The sequence below is a fragment of the Spinacia oleracea genome, chromosome 1 (assembly GCF_020520425.1).
Source record: "Spinacia oleracea cultivar Varoflay chromosome 1, BTI_SOV_V1, whole genome shotgun sequence".
Lineage (NCBI taxonomy): Eukaryota > Viridiplantae > Streptophyta > Magnoliopsida > Caryophyllales > Amaranthaceae > Spinacia > Spinacia oleracea.
In genome coordinates, this window is record NC_079487.1 from 114,332,884 (window position 1) to 114,355,521 (window position 22,638).

Here is a 22,638-nt window from a genome sequence, read left to right on the forward strand (position 1 = left end):
AATGAAGAATATAGTGTTTTTAATACTCGAGATTTTGGCAATTGGTAGAATAATATTTTAGGGACAAATATGTTAGTTTCCTGAGTTGAAGCAATTACGGTTGTTTTCTAAATATCAATATCATTACATTGGCGATAATACAAATCAGGCACTTTACCCATACATGGTATTTACCCATCAGTCACTAATATATGCACAAAGTTGATCCTCGATTTCTAATTGGAACTCCTAAGAACAACACTCTCAATTCTCAAATGAATGAAATCCTAATGAAGACTATTATGTGCAACAAAAAGACATAAAGCACAAAAGATGACCTTAAAATCCTGAGTCTTTGCCGATGTTCAGAACGGCCAGCAGAGTAATATGGGAGGTTGTCAATGTCAGTATCAAACCCGAGGGCTGAGCCACTTCTTGCAAAGCGGTTCCTAGCAGCAGTAGCTTCATTGCTATTCTCAACTCTCCTCCATATTGCGTTCAATCTTTCAAGCTCTTTCTCTTTGATATGTATTTCATTCATAAGAGCTTCCGCTTGAGCCTAGAGAAAAACTTACTAAGGTTAGACATCAACAATACTTCATCACAAGCAGAATATTAGGATCATCAAAGATTATTAGTTATTTTCAGAAATTACACAACACAACTAATGTCTCAGCTTTTACGGCACAAACTAACCTGCTTTGCACCCAGTTGCTCCATCAAGCTGTGAAGCTGCTTGTCCAGTGCCTTTTCTCTTTGAGCTGTAGAAGATCAAATTCACCAAAAACAAGAGGTGCTCAAAAAGTAGTCAACAGAGATACCAGAATCCGTAGTAGCTTTTGTTTTGTTTTACTAGAAAAAAAAAAGCTATAGATAACACCTTAAGCATCAGCTTTAGAAACTATGAGAAAATGACACACAAACAGCAATGTGAGAACTCTTGTAGGCTTATAACAATTTCAATACACAAGTATGTGATGAAGTACAGACCTGGAGAAGGTTGCTTAAGTGCCTTTTCTTGAAGTTCTGCCCACTTCTTCTCCAACATTTGAATCTTCTCTTCTATTAATTGCTGTGCAAACACGAAGGGGGTAATGGAATTTTAAGAAACAGTCGAATGAACCTGAAGGAAGTGTACATAAAACTAATACTTCCTATTTGATTCCTATATTTTATTAAATTAAAAATTCTTGCCTTTTTCTACCCCTACAACTTTGTTCTACTTTAATTTTGATGACATTAGTGTCAAGCTTATATGAAGAACAAGCAAGCAGGTACCATTTCTTTGTTCTGGTTCTCCAATTTCTCAAGTAAAGCAGTTCGGGAAGCATCTTCTTCAGCTTCAATATCCACTTCTTTGTCATGTTCAACCACAGATTTCTCGGACTGACTGGTACTTGATGCCGCTTGAGCTCTTTGCAACTCGGTTTTCAAATTTTCCTCAATCAAGTCCAACTCCTGTCATAGCAGCAGAAGGAAAAGATTTAGCAAATAAATTGGCAAAATGTGGGAAAGCAACAGATATGGCTAACTACTATTTTGGTTTCGAGTTGACAAGAGTTTATTATTGGTCAGCAAAGCACCTTAGTTTGGGCAAATCTCCACTTTGATAAATATACCAAAACTCTAGATCAATGACCAACTCCAACATAATTTGAATCACAGAAGAAGAATTCTTATCTTCCAAACAACTAAAAGGACAGCCTTCTTCTGAAATTAGATACAAACACACGATAATATTGGTTCTATCATGACTCTAATTTCTGAAGGTTGATGTGCTCAACAAGGAACTGGTTATCAAATATTTCACTACTTTGATTAAGCATTGCTAAGTGAAGCTAATCCTTTACTTTACGTGCTTGTTACTACCCTAATCATGAGCGTGGGTTGTTGAAGAGATCAGATAAAGACTTTCTTTCTCTGACTTTGTTCCCACATTAAGCAACAAGTATAAAATCAAAGACTTCAACAATCAAGCCTACCTTCAATTTCTGCTGCAACTGCTTTGCCTCCTGTGACTTCTCTTGGATCTTAGCTTCACAATTTGTGATTTCCTTTTCATAAGCTGCATTCTCTTCAAGCAACTTAGCCTCCCTTTGTTGTGCCTGTTCAACAAAGTCATTCACAAAATGAAGCCATGAAGAAAGCTTCCAACATTACCCTCATGAAATTTTGCAAATATTACTGGTCCTAAGTCACATTTGTCCTTTCAGATGGTCACATCCCTGATTATGCAAACAGGAAATTTCCATCAAAGACATATAGCCACTGAAAGGAAAACCTCCCACTTAAAAAACAAGATAGCATAAACAAAAGATGGATCAACTTATCAAGTTTTATTGTTCAAATTGTAAATGATGACAAGGTGGCCCATATATCTTTTACGGAGTACTTGCTTTATCAAGTAATAAACTCTCGGGAGTTCAATTCAATAGGAAAATACTATAAATTTTACGCTAGGATTGCAAATGCAAAGTTCCATTAGTCACATGAAAAGAACACATGACTCCATAGAAATCTAAAATTTAATATATACCGCGTCCAGAACATTGGATTATTTTGCATCCAAAAGTTCAAAAATCCTAGAAACTGGAATGAGTAACTGATAGACAGGCAGCACAAAGCATGAACTACCATAATGTACTAGAGGGCAAGTAATGTTTTCATCCAAACAAATTCAAATAGATTAGACAAAAACTAATCAGCTAAGTTTGTGGTTTTCAGGTGAAAAGAAGTCACCCTGAGCGTCAAGCTGCCAAATATGACCTCAATCAGCCAAATGACCCTAATCCCCAACCTCAAAATAGTCATAAAATTACACTCTAGAGAAATTCAGACATGTGAACCAGACATCATAATGTTCTTAGTAATGCAGAAAACTGAAAAGGGTACAAATAAAACCTAAAAAGCTGCAATTCTCCATACAAATTTTCAGTTACCAAGATGAGCTTCCAAACATTTGACAAGCAAATCAGAAATTCGCGACAAAATTCACAAACCCGGAAACTCGCAGTAGCAATTATAAGCGCAACATTGAAACAATCATAAACCAGTATTAAATTGGGCGCGACGAGTAAACCAAAATCCGTAGAAATTAAAACCAGGAAAAAAAAAATCAGATTTTTCTAGAAAAGTTCCAATTAACAACCAAAGCTCAAATACCAAGAAGTTAAATCGAACAATTAAATAAAACACAAGCACCCCCATGAAAAATCAAGCGAAATAAATATTCCAAATTATATTAAAAAGGGGGGGGGGGGGATTGAAGAAATTACCTGCTGACGAGTGGAAGAATGGGAGTTTAATTGAAGGGCAAGGGCAGCATTGGAAGCGAGGGAATGAGCGTGGAGGTGAGGAAGACGTTGAGAGATATCAGAGGGAGGGATTCTATGCCGTAGATCTTGGATCGAACGAGTGAGAGAAGCTGCTTTCTGGTTCAATTCATTCAGATATTGTTGTTGTTCTGGGGTTAGAATGAGGGGAATCGAATTCGGGTCGTCGGAAACATCGCTACCACTTTCGTTGCCGCCGACTACATCGGCTGCCCATGCTAGCAGTCCCGCCATTTCTCTCTGTGCGTGTGTGTTTCTCTTTCTCCCCCAGGTTGTTGCTTGTAAATTGTAATACAGTCAGTCTGTACCGTTGTTACACCTTACACTTGGAAAGTTGGAAGTTGTTAGGACTTTGGTTTTGAGTTTTGATCCATCCTAGATAGAGCCAATCAAGAATGGCTCGAACCGATTTAGATTAGTTAATGGCCTTGTATGGCAATTGGTTGTTGGTTGTCAGCTATTTTAATTGGTTGGTTTGACTGGTTGTTTAAGCGGATTGCTTTTGTTGGCTGTTTGACTATTGATTATTTACAAATATGTTTGGTAAAATCAGTTGTTGACGGTTGGTTGTAGCGATGTAAAATAACATTTAAGGACATTGTATGACTTTTATTCATTTTTATAATAAATATGTACAAAGTAGTACATAATAACTAATACAGAGTACATAAATTATTAATTAAAAATAAATTATTAATTACTCCGTAGAGTATACTCCGTAATTTTTGCCATTTATAAATTAGTTTATACTAATTAAAAAATACAAATTATTAATTATTTAATATTATTAATTATTTTTCATTAATTTAATAAATTAATAAGTTATAAATTATTAAGTATTAAAATATTAATAACTAATAATTATTGATTATAAATTATTAATTTAATAAATTATTAATTATTTAATTTAATTAATTAATAATTACTACTACGTAATTATTAATTTATTAATTTGTTAATTATTAAGTATTTAATATTAATTATTAATTTAATAAATTGTAAATTATAAATTAGTAAAGTATAAAATATTTAATTTAATAAATTATTAATTAAAAATATAAAAAAATATTTAGTTATTAATTTAAAAAAATATTACCTATTTAATATTATATTTAATCATGAAGTTTTAATTATTTTTTATTTAATTAATTAATTAATATTTAATTATAGAGTATTAAATTATTAAGTATTACTCCATATATAGTTAATTAGTAAAAAACTAGGATAGAAAAGTAGTTCATGTAGTGAGAAGCCAAAAGCCAACCATAGCCAAAAGGTCAGTTACCATACACTTTTTTTGGCTGTTTGACAACAATAAAAAAGCCAAAAGCCAACCATAGCCAAAATGTCAGTTACCATACACTTTTTTTTGGCTGTTTGACCACAATAAAAAAGCCAAAAGCCAACCATAGCCAAAAGGTCAGTTACCATACACTTTTTTTGGCTGTTTGACCACAATAAAAAAGCCAAAAGCCAAGCCAATGAAAAAGTCGACCGACAAAAAACTAGTTACGAAGCAGGCCAACGTATTTTGAATCCAATTGTTTGGGCTAATTTTTAGCGTATGTGCAATACCCCGAATTTTTAAAACTTGATTAATTATGCTCAATTATTTTTATTTAGCTTAAATTCGTCTTAAATCCAAAAATTTGAACTTTATTTTGATTAACGAAGTTTTATTTTTAATCGTTACACGATTTATTATTTTTCAAATTTTATAATTTAATTTCATATTTACGAGTTTAAGCTACTTTTTAAATATTAGTTATTTCGTAATTGATTTCGGATTTTTAATAATTTCAAAACGTTCTTATTTATTCGGAAACTAAATTCATTTTTCGTTAACGATATTTATATAAAGGATTATTTTAAAACTTAATTTTAATTAAACATTTCTATTCAAATTAATTTCCTAAAAATAGAAATCAATTTTCTGAATTTCGCCTAACTAAAGTGAAATGACAAAACAACAAAATGCCTTAAAAGAACAAAAACTTCATTTTTATTTTTATTTTCTTTCCTTGCTCTTCACGTGTACCAGGAAGAAGGAAGCAATTCCTTCCTTCCTCTCTTTCCCTCAATTCGGTCTACATTCAACCTTGAGCCCCAAGAAAATTATCCTTCTCATTCACTCTATTTGACTCTACAAATCAGCCATACATGTTCAACTGAATTCTAACCAAAAACAAAATCAAATTTTCAATTTTTGCTTCCCTTGTTTCTGTGATTCGAACCACCAACAACCACCACCACTGTCGTTCCCTTCTCCCCTTCGCTGCCACTACCATTGTCTACCGTCAACCACCCAACTCCAGCACTTAGCTGCTGCGGTCGATCACCACCCCCACACAACAACCCCTCGCCTTCTCCCCTTTCCTCACGCTCTCCCCGACGCCTTCACCTCTTCCCTGGCGCACCACAGCTCTGCGCCAATACTCCATTTGCCACCATCACCATCATCTGAGTCCACCGCCTCCCCCTAAACCCGCCGGAAAACCGCTGCAGTCTCCTCCCATAACCACCCACGCCATCGCACAACCTCCCCTGCTTTCCCCTGTTCGCGCGACACTCCCTCCCCTCCCTTGTTGTTTCGCCGCCGCAAACACACCACCACCATCTCCTTACCGGCACGATTCCACGCCTTTGCGCCGTCCAGAACCCGAGCGCAGCCCCAACCCCCTCTCTCTCCTCTCCTCTCCTCTCCCTCCCCTGTTTCCTTCGTGCCCCCTTCCCCTGTTTTTCGTGCTTCCCTTTCGAATGAAACAGGTTCCAAATTGGAACCTTGTTTCCTTTATTTCCCACGCCCAAGCCCAAAACAAATTGGCCCAAATTCTTTTCAAAGTGAGTTTTACTATTTATTTAAGCTCTAATTAATTGTTGCTATTTTCTCGTATATTAATTATAAGGATTTTAAATGATAATTAGAATGTTTATATTTTGGGCTGAAAAGTTGGATTTAAATAATATTTTCGTTGATTCATGAAATTAAATAACATTTCTTGTAAATCGATTTAAGAAATGTATATATATGTTTTGATTGAAATTTCGTTTAATAATATTTTCAAGAAATTATAAACATTCATATTTTTATTAAATTCATCATTTCAAAATTCACTATTTATAAAATTATTAATTATAAATTTATCAATCTAAATGTTTTATGAAAATAAATAGTTACTTAAACATTTCAATAAAATAAATTATTAATAATGATTTAAAATATAATTTGACAGATTTTTGGAAATAAATAATATTTCATTAATTCCGAAATTATAAAATACATATTCATTATTTTAAAATCGTATTAGTTTTAAAGAAATTTATCGTTTTAATATTAATTCAATAATTTGATACTTTGAAAGAAATTGGACTCGGAGCTCAGGACGAACGAACCAAGGAAAAAGGCCTAGCAATCATGGAATTGAGGTAACGGCTATTGCTAGTACCCGCAATCCCCTTATAAATGTATTATGAAATTATGACGTTATGATTGAATTTAAGAATTAAATGTTTTGATGTGTTTTATGGATTGTGGGATGAAATATGATTTGTTTGAATCGTTTCTTATAATATGATTTGATTGAGTTTTCTCATAAAATGATGTTTATGCAATGCTATGGAAAAAATGATGTTTTATTGATCCCATGATCAAAATGATGATTTATGATATAAAAGAGTTATATTATTTCAACAGAAATACAAGCCAAGGCTTGGTAAAAATTACATACAACATGATAAATGAAAGTGAAAGACCTGGTTTGTCTGGCGGTATATAAACTACCATCTTCCTATCTACCGGTCACATGCACCACGGACACCTGTCCACCCATGGATTACGAGCCCGGGCTCCCATGGTTTATGAGACCAGGCTCAGGGCCCAGGCCCCATGTTACGATGAGCCCAGGCTCTTATGGGCCCAGGCCCAGTGGAGAATTCCTTCACGGTTCGTACTTGCCGACAACTAGTATGTTAATTAAAAGTTTATGAATGACGTTTTTCATTAAAAGTTTATGAATGAATTAAATATGATGTTTTATTAAATGTTTTACCCATTCTATTCTCCCTGTGTTATTAAATAAAATGAGTTGAAATGAATTTACGTTGCTAGGGTAGTCGTTACTGAGTCTTCGGCTCACCGTTTTGTTTTCCATTTTAGGTACTGCGGGGATCGATGGAAACGAGTAGAGGCGAGGAATTTCACTTTAATAATATTTACCTAGTTATGCTTAAAGTTATAATAGTTTAATTAAAAGACTTTTAGTAAGTTATGTACTTTTATTTTGGGAATATAAATGATTATTATATTAAATTGGAGGTTTTTTTTACGGCTTATGTATGATGTTGACTTGTAATTACCAAGACGGAATTACGGCAGGCAATGTCCCGACCAAATTAGGTTAATTCCGCTGCTAATTATGCTTTAATAAGTGATTTAGAGGTCGGGGAGTTACAGTTTGGTATTCAGAGCCAAGGTTCTGGATCATAAGTGCTAAACCTTACAGGTTTGCACGTAATAGAATTCAATAGGCTTTAAGCAAAGAGTTTAGTTAAAAAGAATATGTTAAAATCATGTTAAGTTAAAATGAAATGAGTGTGAGCGTAGGAACGCACGGGATAAAAGGGATTCATTTCTCCTGTTATGTATGTTTTCTTGATTGAATATGTTATGCGAAATATCGATTATCAAGGTACTAATGATGCCACGAACGAAGCTCACATCAAGCGCAACATTTACGATGACGTCGCCCACAATGATGTTTCCCATGACGATTTCTATGACGACCAATCTATAAGAGACCACAAGGAGATGATGGAACGATTAGGAACGGAAAGTACGATGTCAACTGAATTAGTCAAAGATTCTCGAAAAATGAAAGTCACTAATGCGAACGAAAATGCGTCACTATTTAAGAAGTTTTCACCTCCGAATTCACCAATCTATGATCGCAAGCCGATTCGATGGAATTTGAAGACTAGATTAATCATATGGATCAACTACTCGAGACTTTCGACATGCTCTAACGAACGGAAGCGAATATCGTGCGAAAAAAAAAAGAATACTTGTTATTGATATCAAGGAAAAGATCATTTTGTTAAAGATTGTCCTAAACCACCTCCAACGAATACCGGAACATCAACCTCGACCAATCATGAACGAAACAACAACAATGCTAAATCGATCACGCCCGTCAACATACGTAAGAGATTACATGATAAAGGATAAAGATGACGCCAATGCTGATATTATTTTGATTTGCTCTCTCTCGCTTTAGAATCGAACTTCCCTTGATTTTATGTTTATCGTCACATGTCATGTTATGAGTTTTCTACCCTAGATAGACTAGGCAAAGTTTAAGCATTTCCTTGGAAGAAGTTAAGTTAAGCACGGTGCGAACTCAAAGATTTTGTGGATATGAATGGTTTTGAGGAATTTTGATGGTTGTGAAATCTTTAAGGATGGTATAAACGTTAGGAGTACCAAGCGAGCATAAGGTTGTGATTGATCACTAATTAAGTTAAGATTATTCGAATTTCAAAGTATTAAAGTTATGAACAAAAGTGATTCTTGGGTTACCTTTCCGATGAATATTTTGATGTTTATAAGTACTAAAGTCTATTATCTAGAATTATTGAGTAAGGAAGCTAAGAAGTTATACAGAAAAATTATGAACCCAACATGAGTTATGATAAGAGACCCAATTGAGTTGACCCATGAATAAGTTCTTGAGGATTTTACCAAAATAAGCTATCAAGAATTAGTCTGTCGATAAGGTTTAATGATAGGGTACCGAAAGAACATAAGTTTGTGTTTTGAGTGGCGAGTCACCGATTAAATCAAGGATTATTCAAGGTTTAAAGCATGCGAGTAGAATTGATTTTTGAGTTACTATTCCGCACTCTTTATAATGATTGCTCTATGGTTGTAAGTATCTAAGTGTATGAAAATAAATAGTTACTTAAACATTTCAATAAAATAAATTATTAATAATGATTTAAAATATAATTTGACAGATTTTTGGAAATAAATAATATTTCATTAATTCCGAAATTATAAAATACATATTCATTATTTTAAAATCGTATTAGTTTTAAAGAAATTTATCGTTTTAATATTAATTCAATAATTTGATACTTTGAAAGAAATTGGACTCGGAGCTCAGGACGAACGAACCAAGGAAAAAGGCCTAGAAATCATGGAATTGAGGTAACGGCTATTGCTAGTACCCGCAATCCCCTTATAAATGTATTATGAAATTATGACGTTATGATTGAATTTAAGAATTAAATGTTTTGATGTGTTTTATGGATTGTGGGATGAAATATGATTTGTTTGAATCGTTTCTTATAATATGATTTGATTGAGTTTTCTCATAAAATGATGTTTATGCAATGCTATGGAAAAAATGATGTTTTATTGATCCCAGGATCAAAATGATGATTTATGATATAAAGAGTTATGTTATTTCAACTGAAATACAAGCCAAGGCTTGGTAAAAATTACATACAACATGATAAATGAAAGTGAAAGACCTGGTTTGTCTGGCGGTATATAAACTACCATCTTCCTATCTACCGGTCATGCATGCACCATGGACACCTGTCCACCCATGGATTACGAGCCCAGGCTCCCATGGTTTATGAGCACAGGCTCAGGGCCCAGGCCCCATGTTACGATGAGCCCAGGCTCTTATGGGTCCAGGCCCAGTGGAGAATTCCTTCACGGTTCGTACTTGCCGACAACTAGTATGTTAATTAAAAGTTTATGAATGACGTTTTTCATTAAAAGTTTATGAATGAATTAAATATGATGTTTTATTAAATGTTTTACCTATTCTATTCTCCCTGTGCTATTAAATAAAATGAGTTGAAATGAATTTACGTTGCTAGGGTAGTCGTTACTGAGTCTTCGGCTCACCGTTTTGTTTTCCATTTTAGGTACTGAGGGGATCGATGGAAACGAGTAGAGGCGAGGAATTTCACTTTAATAATATTTACCTAGTTATGCTCAAAGTTATAATAGTTTAATTAAAAGACTTTTAGTAAGTTATGTACTTTTATTTTGGGAATATAAATGATTATTATATTAAATTGGTGGTTTTTTTTACGGCTTATGTATGATGTTGCCTTGTAATTACCAAGACGGAATTACGGCAGGTAATGTCCCGACCAAATTAGGTTAATTCCGCTGCTAATTATGCTTTAATAAGTGATTTAGAGGTCGGGGCGTTACAGTATGGTTTAGACGTACTATGTTTTAGATTATTTTTTGTCTTTAGTTGTGTGAACGGATGTGGTTTTAAACCCGATTTATAATGTGTTCTTGGTCTGATTGTTTAGGCTAATTTTTAGGATGTTGTTCAGCTGTTTGAATGGTTAGACCATTTTTGTCTTTAGCAGTGTGCAATCCAATCTCGTTCTAATTATCGGATGTAGGAAGACCTTTTTCTTATATCAGTAATTATTAGTCGTGTGACTCGAGTCTAATTAACAAAGTATACTTCGTATTTTAAAAAGTTATCAATTGATTGTTTCGCAATACAACAAAGATATTTTACGACAAGTGATTGTTTGGTTGACAACAAAAATGCAGGAGACGAAAATTATTGGAATTGATAGGTTAAGTACTTAGGTAAATAGTTTTACTTGGTTGACATAAAAAGTAAAATTGAGGAAGTAAGAAATTTAAACTTCACGCAAAACCTAGAAAATAGATTACTGAATCCCCTCGGATAATCAAATTTTACGGGGATTCCAAATTTCAACTAAACAACTAAACAAGTTTAGAAAATTTCTAGGAATTTTGTAGGAGAAATGATTTTCCTTGAATTTAATGCTCATATCAACGTAACAAGCCCAAATAATAATGACATTAGATATCGGCTACTACTTGGCCACTTGCCAAGTTGCCATCTTATTTGATACTCGTAAAAATTACTTGTATGTTACAAAAAATGTGGTTAGAGAACATGATATATTTTCTTTCAGAAAGATACTTGAAAAAATTAACAAAATCCAATCGCTCATTACAAATTTTACTGTCATTGAAATAGTGCACCATAACCATTAGGGAAGTGATAAATCCAAGGAAAATTTTACTTCTTCCAAGGAAATCCACATTTTTTTATAGTTGATTTCTTTGGAAGAAGTGAAATTCTTCCTTGGATTTATCATTTCCGCAAAACCCACACTTACCCTTGGGGTAAGTTTAATAAGCGTACCCTGCGCTGTTATTGGGTACTTCAATCCCTGTCATTGCCTAGTCATTCAACCTCCATCCTATTCAGCTTGAAAATTTTAAAACCTAATTTAAATTTGAAATTCAAAACTGATACATTTACTTTTATTTTTTTCCTTCTTCTGAGTTTTCGATGTTTCCAAAGAAAATCCCCAAATTTAGATTTCATAGATCAACACCAAACATACCCAATTTGTGGAATTACATTTACAAATCGCTGATAATAGTAGACTCGTTGCGCTCCATTGTTGTTTGGCGTTTGATCGAAGATCGTTTTAACCGATTTTTAAAAACAAATTCTTAATTGCCGATGATTTCGAAGTGGATAGCAGATGTAGAGGATTTGCAGTTTGATTCATTTCTGGTGATACAAAACCAATAGATATGTAAAATCATTGAAGTAATTGGTTTGTGACTGTATTTTATAGTAGATTACATTTGACGAATAAAAATTGTAGGTGTTTTTTTTTTTTTTTTTTTTGAAATTTCTTCTGCGTATATATTGTTTTGACTTAGTAATATAAATTTTTTAACAAAATTGATACTTTGTGTAATTAAAAAAAATAAAAATTGTTTGGGCTGAGTAGTGTAAAATTTGGGCGGTTAAAATAAGGGAGGAACTTTCAGTGAAAATATCCCGCTCATAGGGAGGAATTAGGCGGAAAGAGTGAAAATTTTCCCCCCTTAAAAATGTTTGTTTCCCTCCTAAACCAATTTTTCATTTGTTGAGATGGCAGCCCCTTATTGCAGGGTATGTACAGTCAGCTTACCCCCAGGGTAACTGTATGTTCTCCCTATCATTTCCCTAACCATTATTATTGATTCCAAACTGAATTAAAAATAATTCCTTAAACATATTGTACATTTATGATAGAACTTCATACGAATTCCATCCTTAAGATCAAACCTATGTTAACCATACTACAAGAATATTTAATCCCTTAACATTACTTCAAGGTATTTCACATTCTTTCTTCAATCCCCATTCCTTGCTTCACACTCTCAAATTCACAAAGTGAAAACACCCTTTACATGATTTTACAACAACAACACACACATCCCATCACATCAACATTCCCACAATCAAACTCTATCATCCCAATCCCCATTCTCCACATATCTTGGATTCCAAATCTTCTTTCTTTCCTCTCTTCAAATCATGCCAATAACGTTTTCTCCTCTCCCACCATCATAGAAATTTCCCAATATTGTGGGACCAACATTCCTTCATCTTAGCCATTAAGTAATAATTAATCATTTAATCTCCCAATTAAACAATTTCCCACATGGTACTTAAGAAAGCTACAAGAAAGTTGACATCTTTGCTCACCAAACCCTTTAAAAGACCCCCCAAATCACCCTTTTCATTTCCACAACCACCATTTGTAGAACAACCAAGAACAACAACAATGGTGGGCTCACAACAATGGAGGAATCCATCAACCCCATTCCTATTTCCAAAAACAGAGTCCTCTGTTCTTCCAGATCCTTCCACTTTCTTCTCCCCTGAACTTCTCTCTTCGCCTCTGCCCACAAACTCTTTCTTCCAAAACTTCGTCCTCAAAAATGGCGACCAACCCGAATACATCCACCCTTACCTCATCCGTCTCTCTCCCTCCTCCCTTTCTCTCTCATACCCTTCTCGATTCGCGGGCCCTTCTTTCATTTACCAGGTTTTCAACGCAGATTTCACGATTTCTGGTACAAGTAATCAACACCCAGTTTCGCAAACCCCCCACAAAATTTCATCTTTTAATGATCTCAGTGTAACTGTGGATTTCCCCTCTTCAAATCTCCGGTTTTTCCTTGTTCGTGGGAGCCCTTTTGTTACTTGTTCAGTTCTGAGAGGTACTTCTCTTAAATTCTCCACAATTCATGCGATTACTTCGTTTAATTCGTATAATTCCAACACTAAGTTTATTGTTAAGCTTAATAACAATCAAACATGGGTGATTTACTCTTCCACGCCTGTAAATTTGACTCATGATTTGTCTAATATTGCTTCTGATTCGTTTTCGGGTATTATTCGGTTTGCCGTTTTGCCCGATTCCGACCCTAAATTCGAGTCGATTTTCGATAGGTTTAGCTCTTGTTATCCTGTTAGCGGTGAGGCTGTGTTAAATGAACCGTTTTGTGTGGATTATAAGTGGGAAAAGAGAGGGTGTGGTAATCTGTTAATGCTTGCTCATCCTTTGCATCTTAAATTGTTAAGTGGGAATAATAATGTTGTTATTTTGGATGACATTAAGTATAAGAGCATTGATGGGGACCTTGTGGGTGTTGTTGGTGATTCGTGGTCGTTGAGGACTCAACCTGTTCCAGTTACTTGGCATTCAATTAGGGGTGTCAAGGAAGAATCATATGCTGAGATTATCTCAGCTCTTTCCAAAGATGTTGAGGGTTTGGATGCAAGCTCAATTTCGACAACTTCCTCGTATTTTTACGGGAAATTGGTCGCCCGAGCTGCTAGAATGGCATTGATTGCTGAGGAAGTTTGTTATCCTGATGCAATCCCTGTGGTTAGGAAGTTCTTGAAGGAAACAATTGAGCCTTGGCTGGATGGGACTTTTAATGGGAATGGTTTTCTGTATGATGGTAAATGGGGTGGAATGGTTACTAAACAAGGGTCAACTGATTCAGGGGCTGATTTCGGGTTTGGAATATTCAATGATCATCATTATCATTTAGGGTACTTCCTTTATGGAATTGCTGTTCTTGCTAAGATTGATCCTGCTTGGGGGAGGAAGTATAGGGCGCAGGCTTATTCATTGATGGCTGATTTTATGAGTTTGAGTAAAGGGGCAAACTCGAGTTATACCCGTTTGAGATGTTTTGATTTGTATAAGCTGCATTCTTGGGCTGGTGGACTGACAGAATTTGCTGATGGGAGGAATCAGGAAAGTACAAGTGAGGCAGTGAATGCCTACTATTCTGCAGCTTTGATGGGGTTGGCTTATGGGGATACTCATCTTGTGGCGGTTGGTTCATCTCTTGTAGCAATGGAGATGCAAGCAGCACAAACATGGTGGCATGTAAGAGAAGGAGAGGGAATCTACGAGGACATTTATACGAGTGGGAATAAGGTGGTGGGTGTTCTATGGGCTAACAAGAGGGATAGCGGACTTTGGTTTGCACCACCCGAATGGAAGGAGTGTAGGCTTGGAATTCAAGTCCTTCCAATATTGCCTATTACCGAGACCTTGTTTCCTGATGTGAACTTTGTGAAAGATCTCGTGAATTGGACAACGCCAGCTCTTGAAAGGGATGGTGTGGGAGAAGGATGGAAGGGATTTGTGTATACTCTTGAAGGAATATACGAAAAAGAGAACGCCCTACAGAAAATAAGAAATTTGAAAGGTTACGATGATGGAAACTCCCTCTCGAATCTTCTATGGTGGATTCACAGCAGGGGTGATGGTGCAGAGGGGTACCCTGGAATGGGATGTCATTGTTGGTATGGACAGTAATATTGTCATTTGTCACTGAATACGTTTATCTCAGGTTTGTTTAAAGCTTATTTATCAATTATGATGGGATTGTTTCATCTGTTGAGCAATGGTGATGTTTAATGTTCTGTTAACTCAATAAGAATGCATCATTTCAGGCTTGATCACTATCCCTTGAAACTTGTTGCCGATCTGCTGGGCATTTTCAGTTATCATCTGTGTTTTCAGTTTACACCGGAAACTGTAGGTCTCACTTGTATTTGATTGTATAATACACATTATATAGAAGCATACAAAGTGTTGTTTATCCAATATTTGCACACTGTAAATCTGTAATTACACAATTATTTCTCTGTATTCTCATAGTTTGTTAAGATTTATACAAAACAATCATATTGATGCTTCAACTTTTTTCTGGGGATGTGTGTGATCTTCAACACAAAACCGAAGAATATTGGGGTTTGAGTAGGATACATACTTGCAGTCCGCAGATGCAGCAGGGTAGATTTCGATGACATGTTTATTTTCTGTAAGATGAATGTACTCAGTTATAATGCAAGTAACCAAGATCACCATCTGTACATGTAACCTATGCTATTATAAGATCAGATCGTGGTCTCTTAATGACTGAGCACTACTTATCTACTATGGAGTACTCCACTATGTATGAGACCTATAAACGTCCATCATTAGCCCACCACCCTCCCATACATCCATAATCCTTTTAAGAAATGATAATAGACTACCAAGTACGGAGTACTTCGTATATTTTAAAGGGCCAACTCGTTCTGATTACATGTAACTATGTAAGGGTGTAAATCATAAATTTTGATACCCCTTTGTTTCCCCTACTTTTAGTGGTATTGATTATTATCGAGAGTAACTAATAATTATTGTATGTCAAGTCAATTCCTTAAAAATAGCCACTAATCAAATGTAACCTATTACATAATTGAGTTAATTGATCTATGATTTTTTCATTCATAGGCATGTTATGATTTTTCTTTAGTCCAATTGTTTATTGGGACTGTCAATGAATTTGAACTTGTCAATTTGGCGTGTTAATTTTGAATTTGAATTTGTCAATTTGGCGTGTTAATTTGTGTTTTTAATACCCGGGTTTCTGCGTGTTGCGTGTAAGATAGTTTCTCTCATAAAAGTGGTGCATCTAAGACTTCTTAATCCGTGTAAGGTAATTGAAAAGCGTAACAGTGATGCGTCTAAGACGATCACAAGCAAGCGTAAGAATAATACTCCGTAGTTGAAATACACCCTCGTGTCCACGATACACTTTCCACAAAACCTAGATTAGACAAAAAGATCATTTCCTCCCATCAACAAACCAAAGTTTCCGAATGGAAGAACAGAACACTGGAACAACATGGGTGATGAATTTAAGCATCGTCACCCTCTTCGTCAACATCACTACATACCTACACCAGTTAACGCGGGTAATGTGTTATTCCGTATAGATACCTTGATTTTGAAATCAAATAAATTATTGTTGTAACATTATCAAAACTAAAAATTATAGTTATATTTTCTCTCTCCTATACACTCATGAAGTTGCTCCCACGTTTGTTAGCGCTAATTTTGGCTAATCAAATTATTTTCTGTCATTCAGAATGCTCCTTTCATTTGGAATTACATCTGTATTATTCCGCATTTCCTCAATTTAGAAACCCTCAAAAAAAGGAACAAGGTAAACAATTTTCTTCCGTTTTTCTTCCTTCTTTTTGTTATTTGAGCTATTCTTTTCATTTTAAGTCTCTTTGTTTTTGTAATTTTAATTGTTGCGTAGTTGATTTCATGCAAATATTTTTGAGGGAATTTGATTTCATGCAATTAAATTGGGTTCTGCAGAAATGTGGGTGACTGGGTGTTGTCCTAGGACTTTGGTTTCCTATATTTTGGGGTAATATTCTCTGTTTGGTGATCCGGGGTTTTCTCATTTTGAGCAATTTCTGCTAATTTTGGGTTTTTTGTGTTTTTCCCAGGAGAAAAAAGAAAAAAAAATGATCTTGTTGATTTTGATTTTTTGAATTTTGCATCAAGGGAATTACGATGGGGTTTTTATTTTTGAAAGTTGAATTGCATTTCTAGCTGTTGGGATTTCCAAATTTGTGTAGCTGAGTGAATTTTTATGTATTTAGGGTTCTTGAGGATCTTGACATTTTGATTAATGCTAGAGAATTCTGGCTTTTTTTTTGCAGTGAATTAGGTTTCACAAACTTTTCATATCAGATTTTGCCTGAAAAGAGATTTTGGTGCACATAAAGATTGTTGTGTTTGCTGGGAAATTGGAGGAGAATATTGGAGGTTGGGCAGAATTAGGATATTTGTATGAATTTGCATGCCTCAATGTTGTAAGGAAGGAGTATTCTAAGGAAAAGATAGATGGCTTCATCCCCAAATTCTCAACCTGAAAGCCCTCCTCCATCTCCTCCATCTCCTCCGTCTCCTCCATCTCCGGACGCTGCTTCTACACTAGCTCCTGTCCTTACAAAATTAATACCACCTATCCAATCACCTCCGGAAAACGACTCAGCTGTTCCTCCTCCATCCAATGATCCCCCACCACCTCCACCGGAAACTTCTCCTCCACCGGTTGTCACTGCACCACCACACTCACCACCCCCTGCGCCACGCTCACCACATTCACCACCTTTGTCTCCGCCACCATCTTCTCCTCCACCCTCATTACCTGTTAATTCCCCTCCACCAGCCTTCTCCCCACCTTCTCCTGTAACGCCTGCACAATCTCCCCCTGTTGCTTCCCGACCACCGCCTTCTCTATCTCCCCCAGAACCTCCTGGCTCACCCCCAGTCTTTTCTCCACCAGATTTTTTCGCCCCTCCTCCACCTGTGAACTCTTCTCCAACAGTGCCATCCGTCTCCACTCTTTCTCCTCCAAGACCTCCAACTGACTCTTCTACCCCCGACACTTCTACGCCCGACTCTTCTACTCCTGACTCTTCCACGCCTTCTAGGTCAGTACCAAGACCAACAACACCATCCGGGAGTACTGGCTCGGGTACAACAGTGAGTTCTTCTGCTAGTCCCCCTCCTGACAATGGAGAAACAGTTAAGACAGGAATAGCCATCGGGGTTGTGGCAGCTGTTCTCATAATTGGCTTTTTTCTGGCCATTGTGTGCTTGCGAAGGCGAAAAACAAGACACATCCGACATAATTCAGTGTACATGTTGCCATCCCCATATACCTCTTCGCAGAGTTCGGGTAACATTTATGTTTACATTTGTATTCTGGTTATAAACACCATCTTGACTGCATAGAGCTTTTCAAATTTGGCAGCATGTTAGTTGAGTAGATTTCTGGGTATTAAGGCAAATATGACTATTGTATTTTAGTTGGTAGTGGCTTTGGTTATGCATTTTATCACCTTACAGAAGTGGTAACTTCAATCATTTAGGTACTGTATGAGGTGGATTAGGTATGATGTACTCATGTACAGGCATCCTAGTTCAAGAATCCCCAGCCAAATACTGAAGGATATATAAACTAAGTCAAAAAAGTACGTAAAAGCTGGTGTACTACTCTGTATTGAATTACTGATCTTGGGCAAAAGAAGTATCTGTCTAGGTGGAGTATGTATTTTCTAAACTTCTCAACTGGGCATCAAAAGAAACTTCTGAAGCTCAGTGAGTAACCACGTGCATGCATTTCTACGTCAGTGTCTTATTTTCTTTGATTAGTTTAGTGGTATGTCCTTCAATTTTCTGGATCTTGGGCACTTTGAAAGCTCCAATTCTTTTATCGTAATATAATCTCGAAAAATTATGTCCTTATCAAGACATAGAGGTCAGGATGAACAAGTAAATACTGACAGGGTTGAAACTGGAAGCTACTACTTTCCCCTTCCCCAATTATAAAACAAAACGACAAATATCTCAAAGGTATTAGACAAAAACAAATTTGTTTCACACCACCTTATTTGCTAACTGCAAAGTTTATGCCTGCATGTGCATCAGCATACATGATCAACAACTTATCATGTGAAGTTGAAGACGAAGGATAACTGCTAAGGGATATTACAATGTCTTTTCAGGTACCTCTTTTGTAAAACCATATGACGGTGGTGGCGATTTTTTAAACTCATCATCAGATACTGCTGGAATAGGCAATTCAAAAACATGGTTTTCATATGAGGAGTTGGATACTGCCTCAGAAGGCTTTTCTGCACAAAATATTTTGGGGGCTGGTGGATTTGGTTGTGTATATAAAGGTTCTTTGCAAGGTGGCACAGAAGTAGCTATAAAGAAGTTGAAAGATAATAGTGGGCAAGGAGATCGTGAGTTTAAAGCAGAGGTTGAGATTATCAGCCGTGTGCACCATCGCTATTTGGTTTCCCTTGTGGGTTATTGTATAACTGATCATCAAAGATTGCTTGTCTATGAATTTGTTTCTAATGGCACCCTTCATTACCACCTCCACAGTAAGTTCGTACATTATTATGAATCGAGATGTTTTGTTCTTTAATTAAGTGTAATATACATGCCAGTGTGTCATGACTTTACTCTTTCATAATCTGCCTGTCAAGTATATTTGGGTAGCGGCCTAGTGGGAACAACTTCGCAGAAGCCAATAAGATAACAGAGAATCATGTTTGCAGTAATGACAGTTTGATTAACATCTGCTTGCTTATGGAATTTCTAGATACAAAAAAGCCATGTATGCCATGGAGCCTCCGAGTCAGGGTTGCTTGTGGTTCTGCTAAAGGAATCGCTTACCTCCATGAAGATTGTAATGCTTGAACATCCTGTTTTGTTTTCACTTGTTCTTATCCTTTTATTCTCGGCTCTTCAAATGCAATCTCATTTATTTTCCTCATCTTCCATTACCAGGTCATCCACGGATCATTCACAGGGATATTAAAACTGCTAACATACTTATAGACAACAATTTTGATGCTAAGGTATGCCCTTTTATTCTCAGTGACAGTCTCATTCTGAAGGAAATACTACGACTTACATCTAAGTAAATACGACTTTGTAAATCACATCTTAGTGATCAGATAAATATAGGCTGATGTTCTTACATTTAAGACTTTATCTGTTACTCAAATATTTGGTTCAAGCATAAATTATATCCTCCTTGGCTTGACAATGAATCACTGCTGCAAACAGGTAGCTGATTTTGGGCTGGCAAAAATAGCACAGGAGCTGGAATGCAACACACATGTATCTACACGTGTCATGGGAACTTTTGGGTGGGCAGCTTTAATTTGTTTCAGTTTATTTTGTTTTTGCCATTGTAGCAAGTCAGTAGTTTCCTAAGACAATTTTCACTCTATAATCAGTTAACTTTTTATATTGCCGAATCATTGCAACTATCGTCGGACATCATATATCTGAAGATAGGGTTTCATTCATGTCTCTGCATATCGCTGTACATGCCTAATTGTTTGTCACATTACGGTTTCTCTGCAGCTACATGGCACCTGAATATGCATCCAGCGGCAAGCTGACTGAAAAGTCTGATGTATTCTCATTTGGAGTAGTCCTTCTAGAGATTATAACGGGACGCAAGCCTGTTGATGAAACCAGGCCATTAGGAGATGAGAGCTTAGTTGAATGGGTAAGCTGTGATATTAATCACAGAGTTGCATCAGTCCCTAATTTTAGTCTCTATTCCCTCATTGCTTGACATGTTAATAATGTGACTGTGCAGGCTCGTCCTTTGATGACTGAGGCGTTGGAAAACCAAAACTTTGATGGACTTGCTGACTCAAGATTGCAAGGGAACTATGATAGAGGTGAGATGTTTCGGATGATTGAAGCAGCAGCTGCTTGTGTACGGCATTCAGCTGTAAAGAGGCCAAAAATGAGCCAGGTAAAGTATTCAAGGATACACGCCAGAAGGATATACATTTTTCTCCAACGAATAGTACATATAGTCCAACTAAACTGATACTCCTTGATTTTTATTTGTTTGTTTTGCCCCGTTACCTATAATTTACAAGGTGGTGAGAGCGTTGGATACAATGAACGAGCTATCAGATATATCGAATGGCATGAAACCGGGCCAAAGTGGGATCTATGATTCAAGAGAGCAATCGGCACAAATAAGAATGTTTCAGAGGATGGCGTTTGGAAGCCAAGAGTTCAGTTCAGAAAATAACAATAACAGCCAGACTAGTTGGTCTGGAGGGAGAAGTGTGGTAACCGGAGGCAGGAGTGGACAAGTATAAGTTACAAATGTGAGATAATTTTTTGGTTTATTTATGACTCATCGCGTATCTTGCTGAGAGGGATATTATCCGATGATGCATACTAAAGAGGAACGATGAGTCCATCCCCCTTGAACTCGAGAACACACATGGGGAGAGAAAGAATGCTGAAGACTTGGTGATGGTTGTTCCTTGGCTTTGACAATTAGATTTGTAGGGATCAATCCAGATCTTGTATCCATAACTGTAAAGTATCCACTCAGTTTTTTTATCCTTCTGGGGATAACATAATTTGAGGTTGTTTAAGGGTGTCTTTGCAATTGTAATCTCCCTTCTTCTTCCTCTATCTTCTGCTTCCTTACTCTTTTTTTTCTTCTTTGAGTATTCTTTGGCCACTGATTTTGTACTTGTAATTTTATACTCCATACATTCTATAATGGTAGGAAACACTAATATGGTAAATATTGCAAAACCTTCTGGTGCTTGCACTAGGTTTAGGTCTTCCCAATAAAATGTCTCCCGAGGTTTTACTTAATGTATTATATACCCATTAAGATTCTAAAATACACTAACGGCCCGTTTAGTAGGCAGTCATAAATGGTGTCAATGGGAATGAATTTGTATGTAAATTTGTAAAGAAAATCAACATTCATTCCCATGGTAATGCTAGTTCACTCAAAATTATCTCTTTTTCTTTATTAATTTTCATAACCACGCATTACCATTTGGGGAGTGGTATTAGGTGGGAATGGGAATTTATGAAGAAAAGTAGCATGTTTAAGACAAAATTTCATTACCATGGACATCATGATGCTATTTTCTTGCCAAATTACACTTAGATTTCTTCTCAATCCCATTATTTATTACCGGCTACCAAACAATACCCTATTTTTTCTCAAAAAATTGACCAAATGCCCTTGTGGATTCACAACCATTAGTCATTAATTAATCCCTAATTAATATAATGAAACCTAATTTTATTTTTGCATTTAGATTTCATTTCGTTTCCTTATGTTTGTTTTAGTTTCTGCTACTTTGATTTGTTTAGGGATTTCCCTCGGTTTTGCGTAATGTATCAAATACCCATTACGAACAAGAATTAAAATACAAACAGAAGCACATAAAATGCTGGATTCCTGAATATATTAATTCTTGTTTAGAAATAAATTAATCCGGGACGTAAATATCTGGGACGTAAGTGAATTTGACAGCTTGAGGAAGTTTCTGTACGAGTTGAAGTTGAAGTTGAGATGGAGTAAAGTATGGTGCCTCACAACCAACAATCAGCACTTTAATCCAACTCCATTATGCTTCACATCTCCCATCTCGGAAGGGCTATCGCTCTCATAATTGCAAAACTGCAAAATTAGTACAACACTAGTTCACAAATCTTAATTACTTAATTAGTACAAAATAGTGCCTTAATTAATTAATTACCTCCAATCTTAATTTCTCCA

At 36.0% G+C, this 22,638-nt stretch overlaps 3 protein-coding genes across 5 annotated transcripts; 2 read left to right on the plus strand and 1 right to left on the minus strand.

Annotated features, from left to right (window-relative positions):
• Positions 1 to 85: 85 nt before the first annotated feature.
• Positions 86 to 3,638, minus strand: LOC110786849 (uncharacterized). Its single transcript, XM_021991425.2, has 6 exons — positions 3,255 to 3,638; positions 1,962 to 2,084; positions 1,258 to 1,437; positions 970 to 1,051; positions 676 to 740; positions 86 to 538 (listed from the first exon to the last, which is right to left on the minus strand). Exons 1-6 carry the CDS (start codon positions 3,543 to 3,545, stop codon positions 251 to 253), a joined length of 1,029 nt encoding a protein of 342 aa, XP_021847117.1. The 5' UTR covers positions 3,546 to 3,638; the 3' UTR covers positions 86 to 250.
• A 1,722-nt stretch (positions 3,639 to 5,360) lies between these two features.
• Positions 5,361 to 15,400, plus strand: LOC110786851 (glucan endo-1,3-beta-D-glucosidase 1). 2 transcript variants are annotated; one of them, XM_056840583.1, is made up of 5 exons: positions 5,361 to 6,152; positions 6,674 to 6,737; positions 7,468 to 9,516; positions 10,248 to 15,048; positions 15,152 to 15,400. In XM_056840583.1, the coding sequence occupies exon 4, from the start codon at positions 12,834 to 12,836 to the stop codon at positions 15,012 to 15,014; it is 2,181 nt and encodes a 726-aa protein (XP_056696561.1). In that variant the 5' UTR covers positions 5,361 to 6,152; positions 6,674 to 6,737; positions 7,468 to 9,516; positions 10,248 to 12,833; the 3' UTR covers positions 15,015 to 15,048; positions 15,152 to 15,400. The 2 variants fall into 2 exon arrangements, with proteins under 2 accessions (XP_056696561.1, XP_056696559.1); XM_056840581.1 differs by having other exon boundaries at positions 10,248 to 15,400.
• Positions 15,401 to 16,274: 874 nt separating this feature from the next.
• On the plus strand, positions 16,275 to 21,576 carry LOC110786852 (proline-rich receptor-like protein kinase PERK8). Of its 2 annotated transcripts, none has more exons than XM_056840588.1 (9): positions 16,275 to 16,695; positions 17,207 to 18,231; positions 19,061 to 19,447; positions 19,669 to 19,755; positions 19,857 to 19,927; positions 20,139 to 20,221; positions 20,442 to 20,589; positions 20,683 to 20,844; positions 20,975 to 21,576. In XM_056840588.1, the coding sequence occupies exons 2-9, from the start codon at positions 17,391 to 17,393 to the stop codon at positions 21,200 to 21,202; spliced, it is 2,007 nt and encodes a 668-aa protein (XP_056696566.1). In that variant the 5' UTR covers positions 16,275 to 16,695; positions 17,207 to 17,390; the 3' UTR covers positions 21,203 to 21,576. The 2 variants fall into 2 exon arrangements, with proteins under 2 accessions (XP_056696566.1, XP_056696570.1); XM_056840592.1 differs by lacking the exon at positions 16,275 to 16,695 and adding an exon at positions 16,764 to 16,908.
• Positions 21,577 to 22,638: the final 1,062 nt, after the last annotated feature.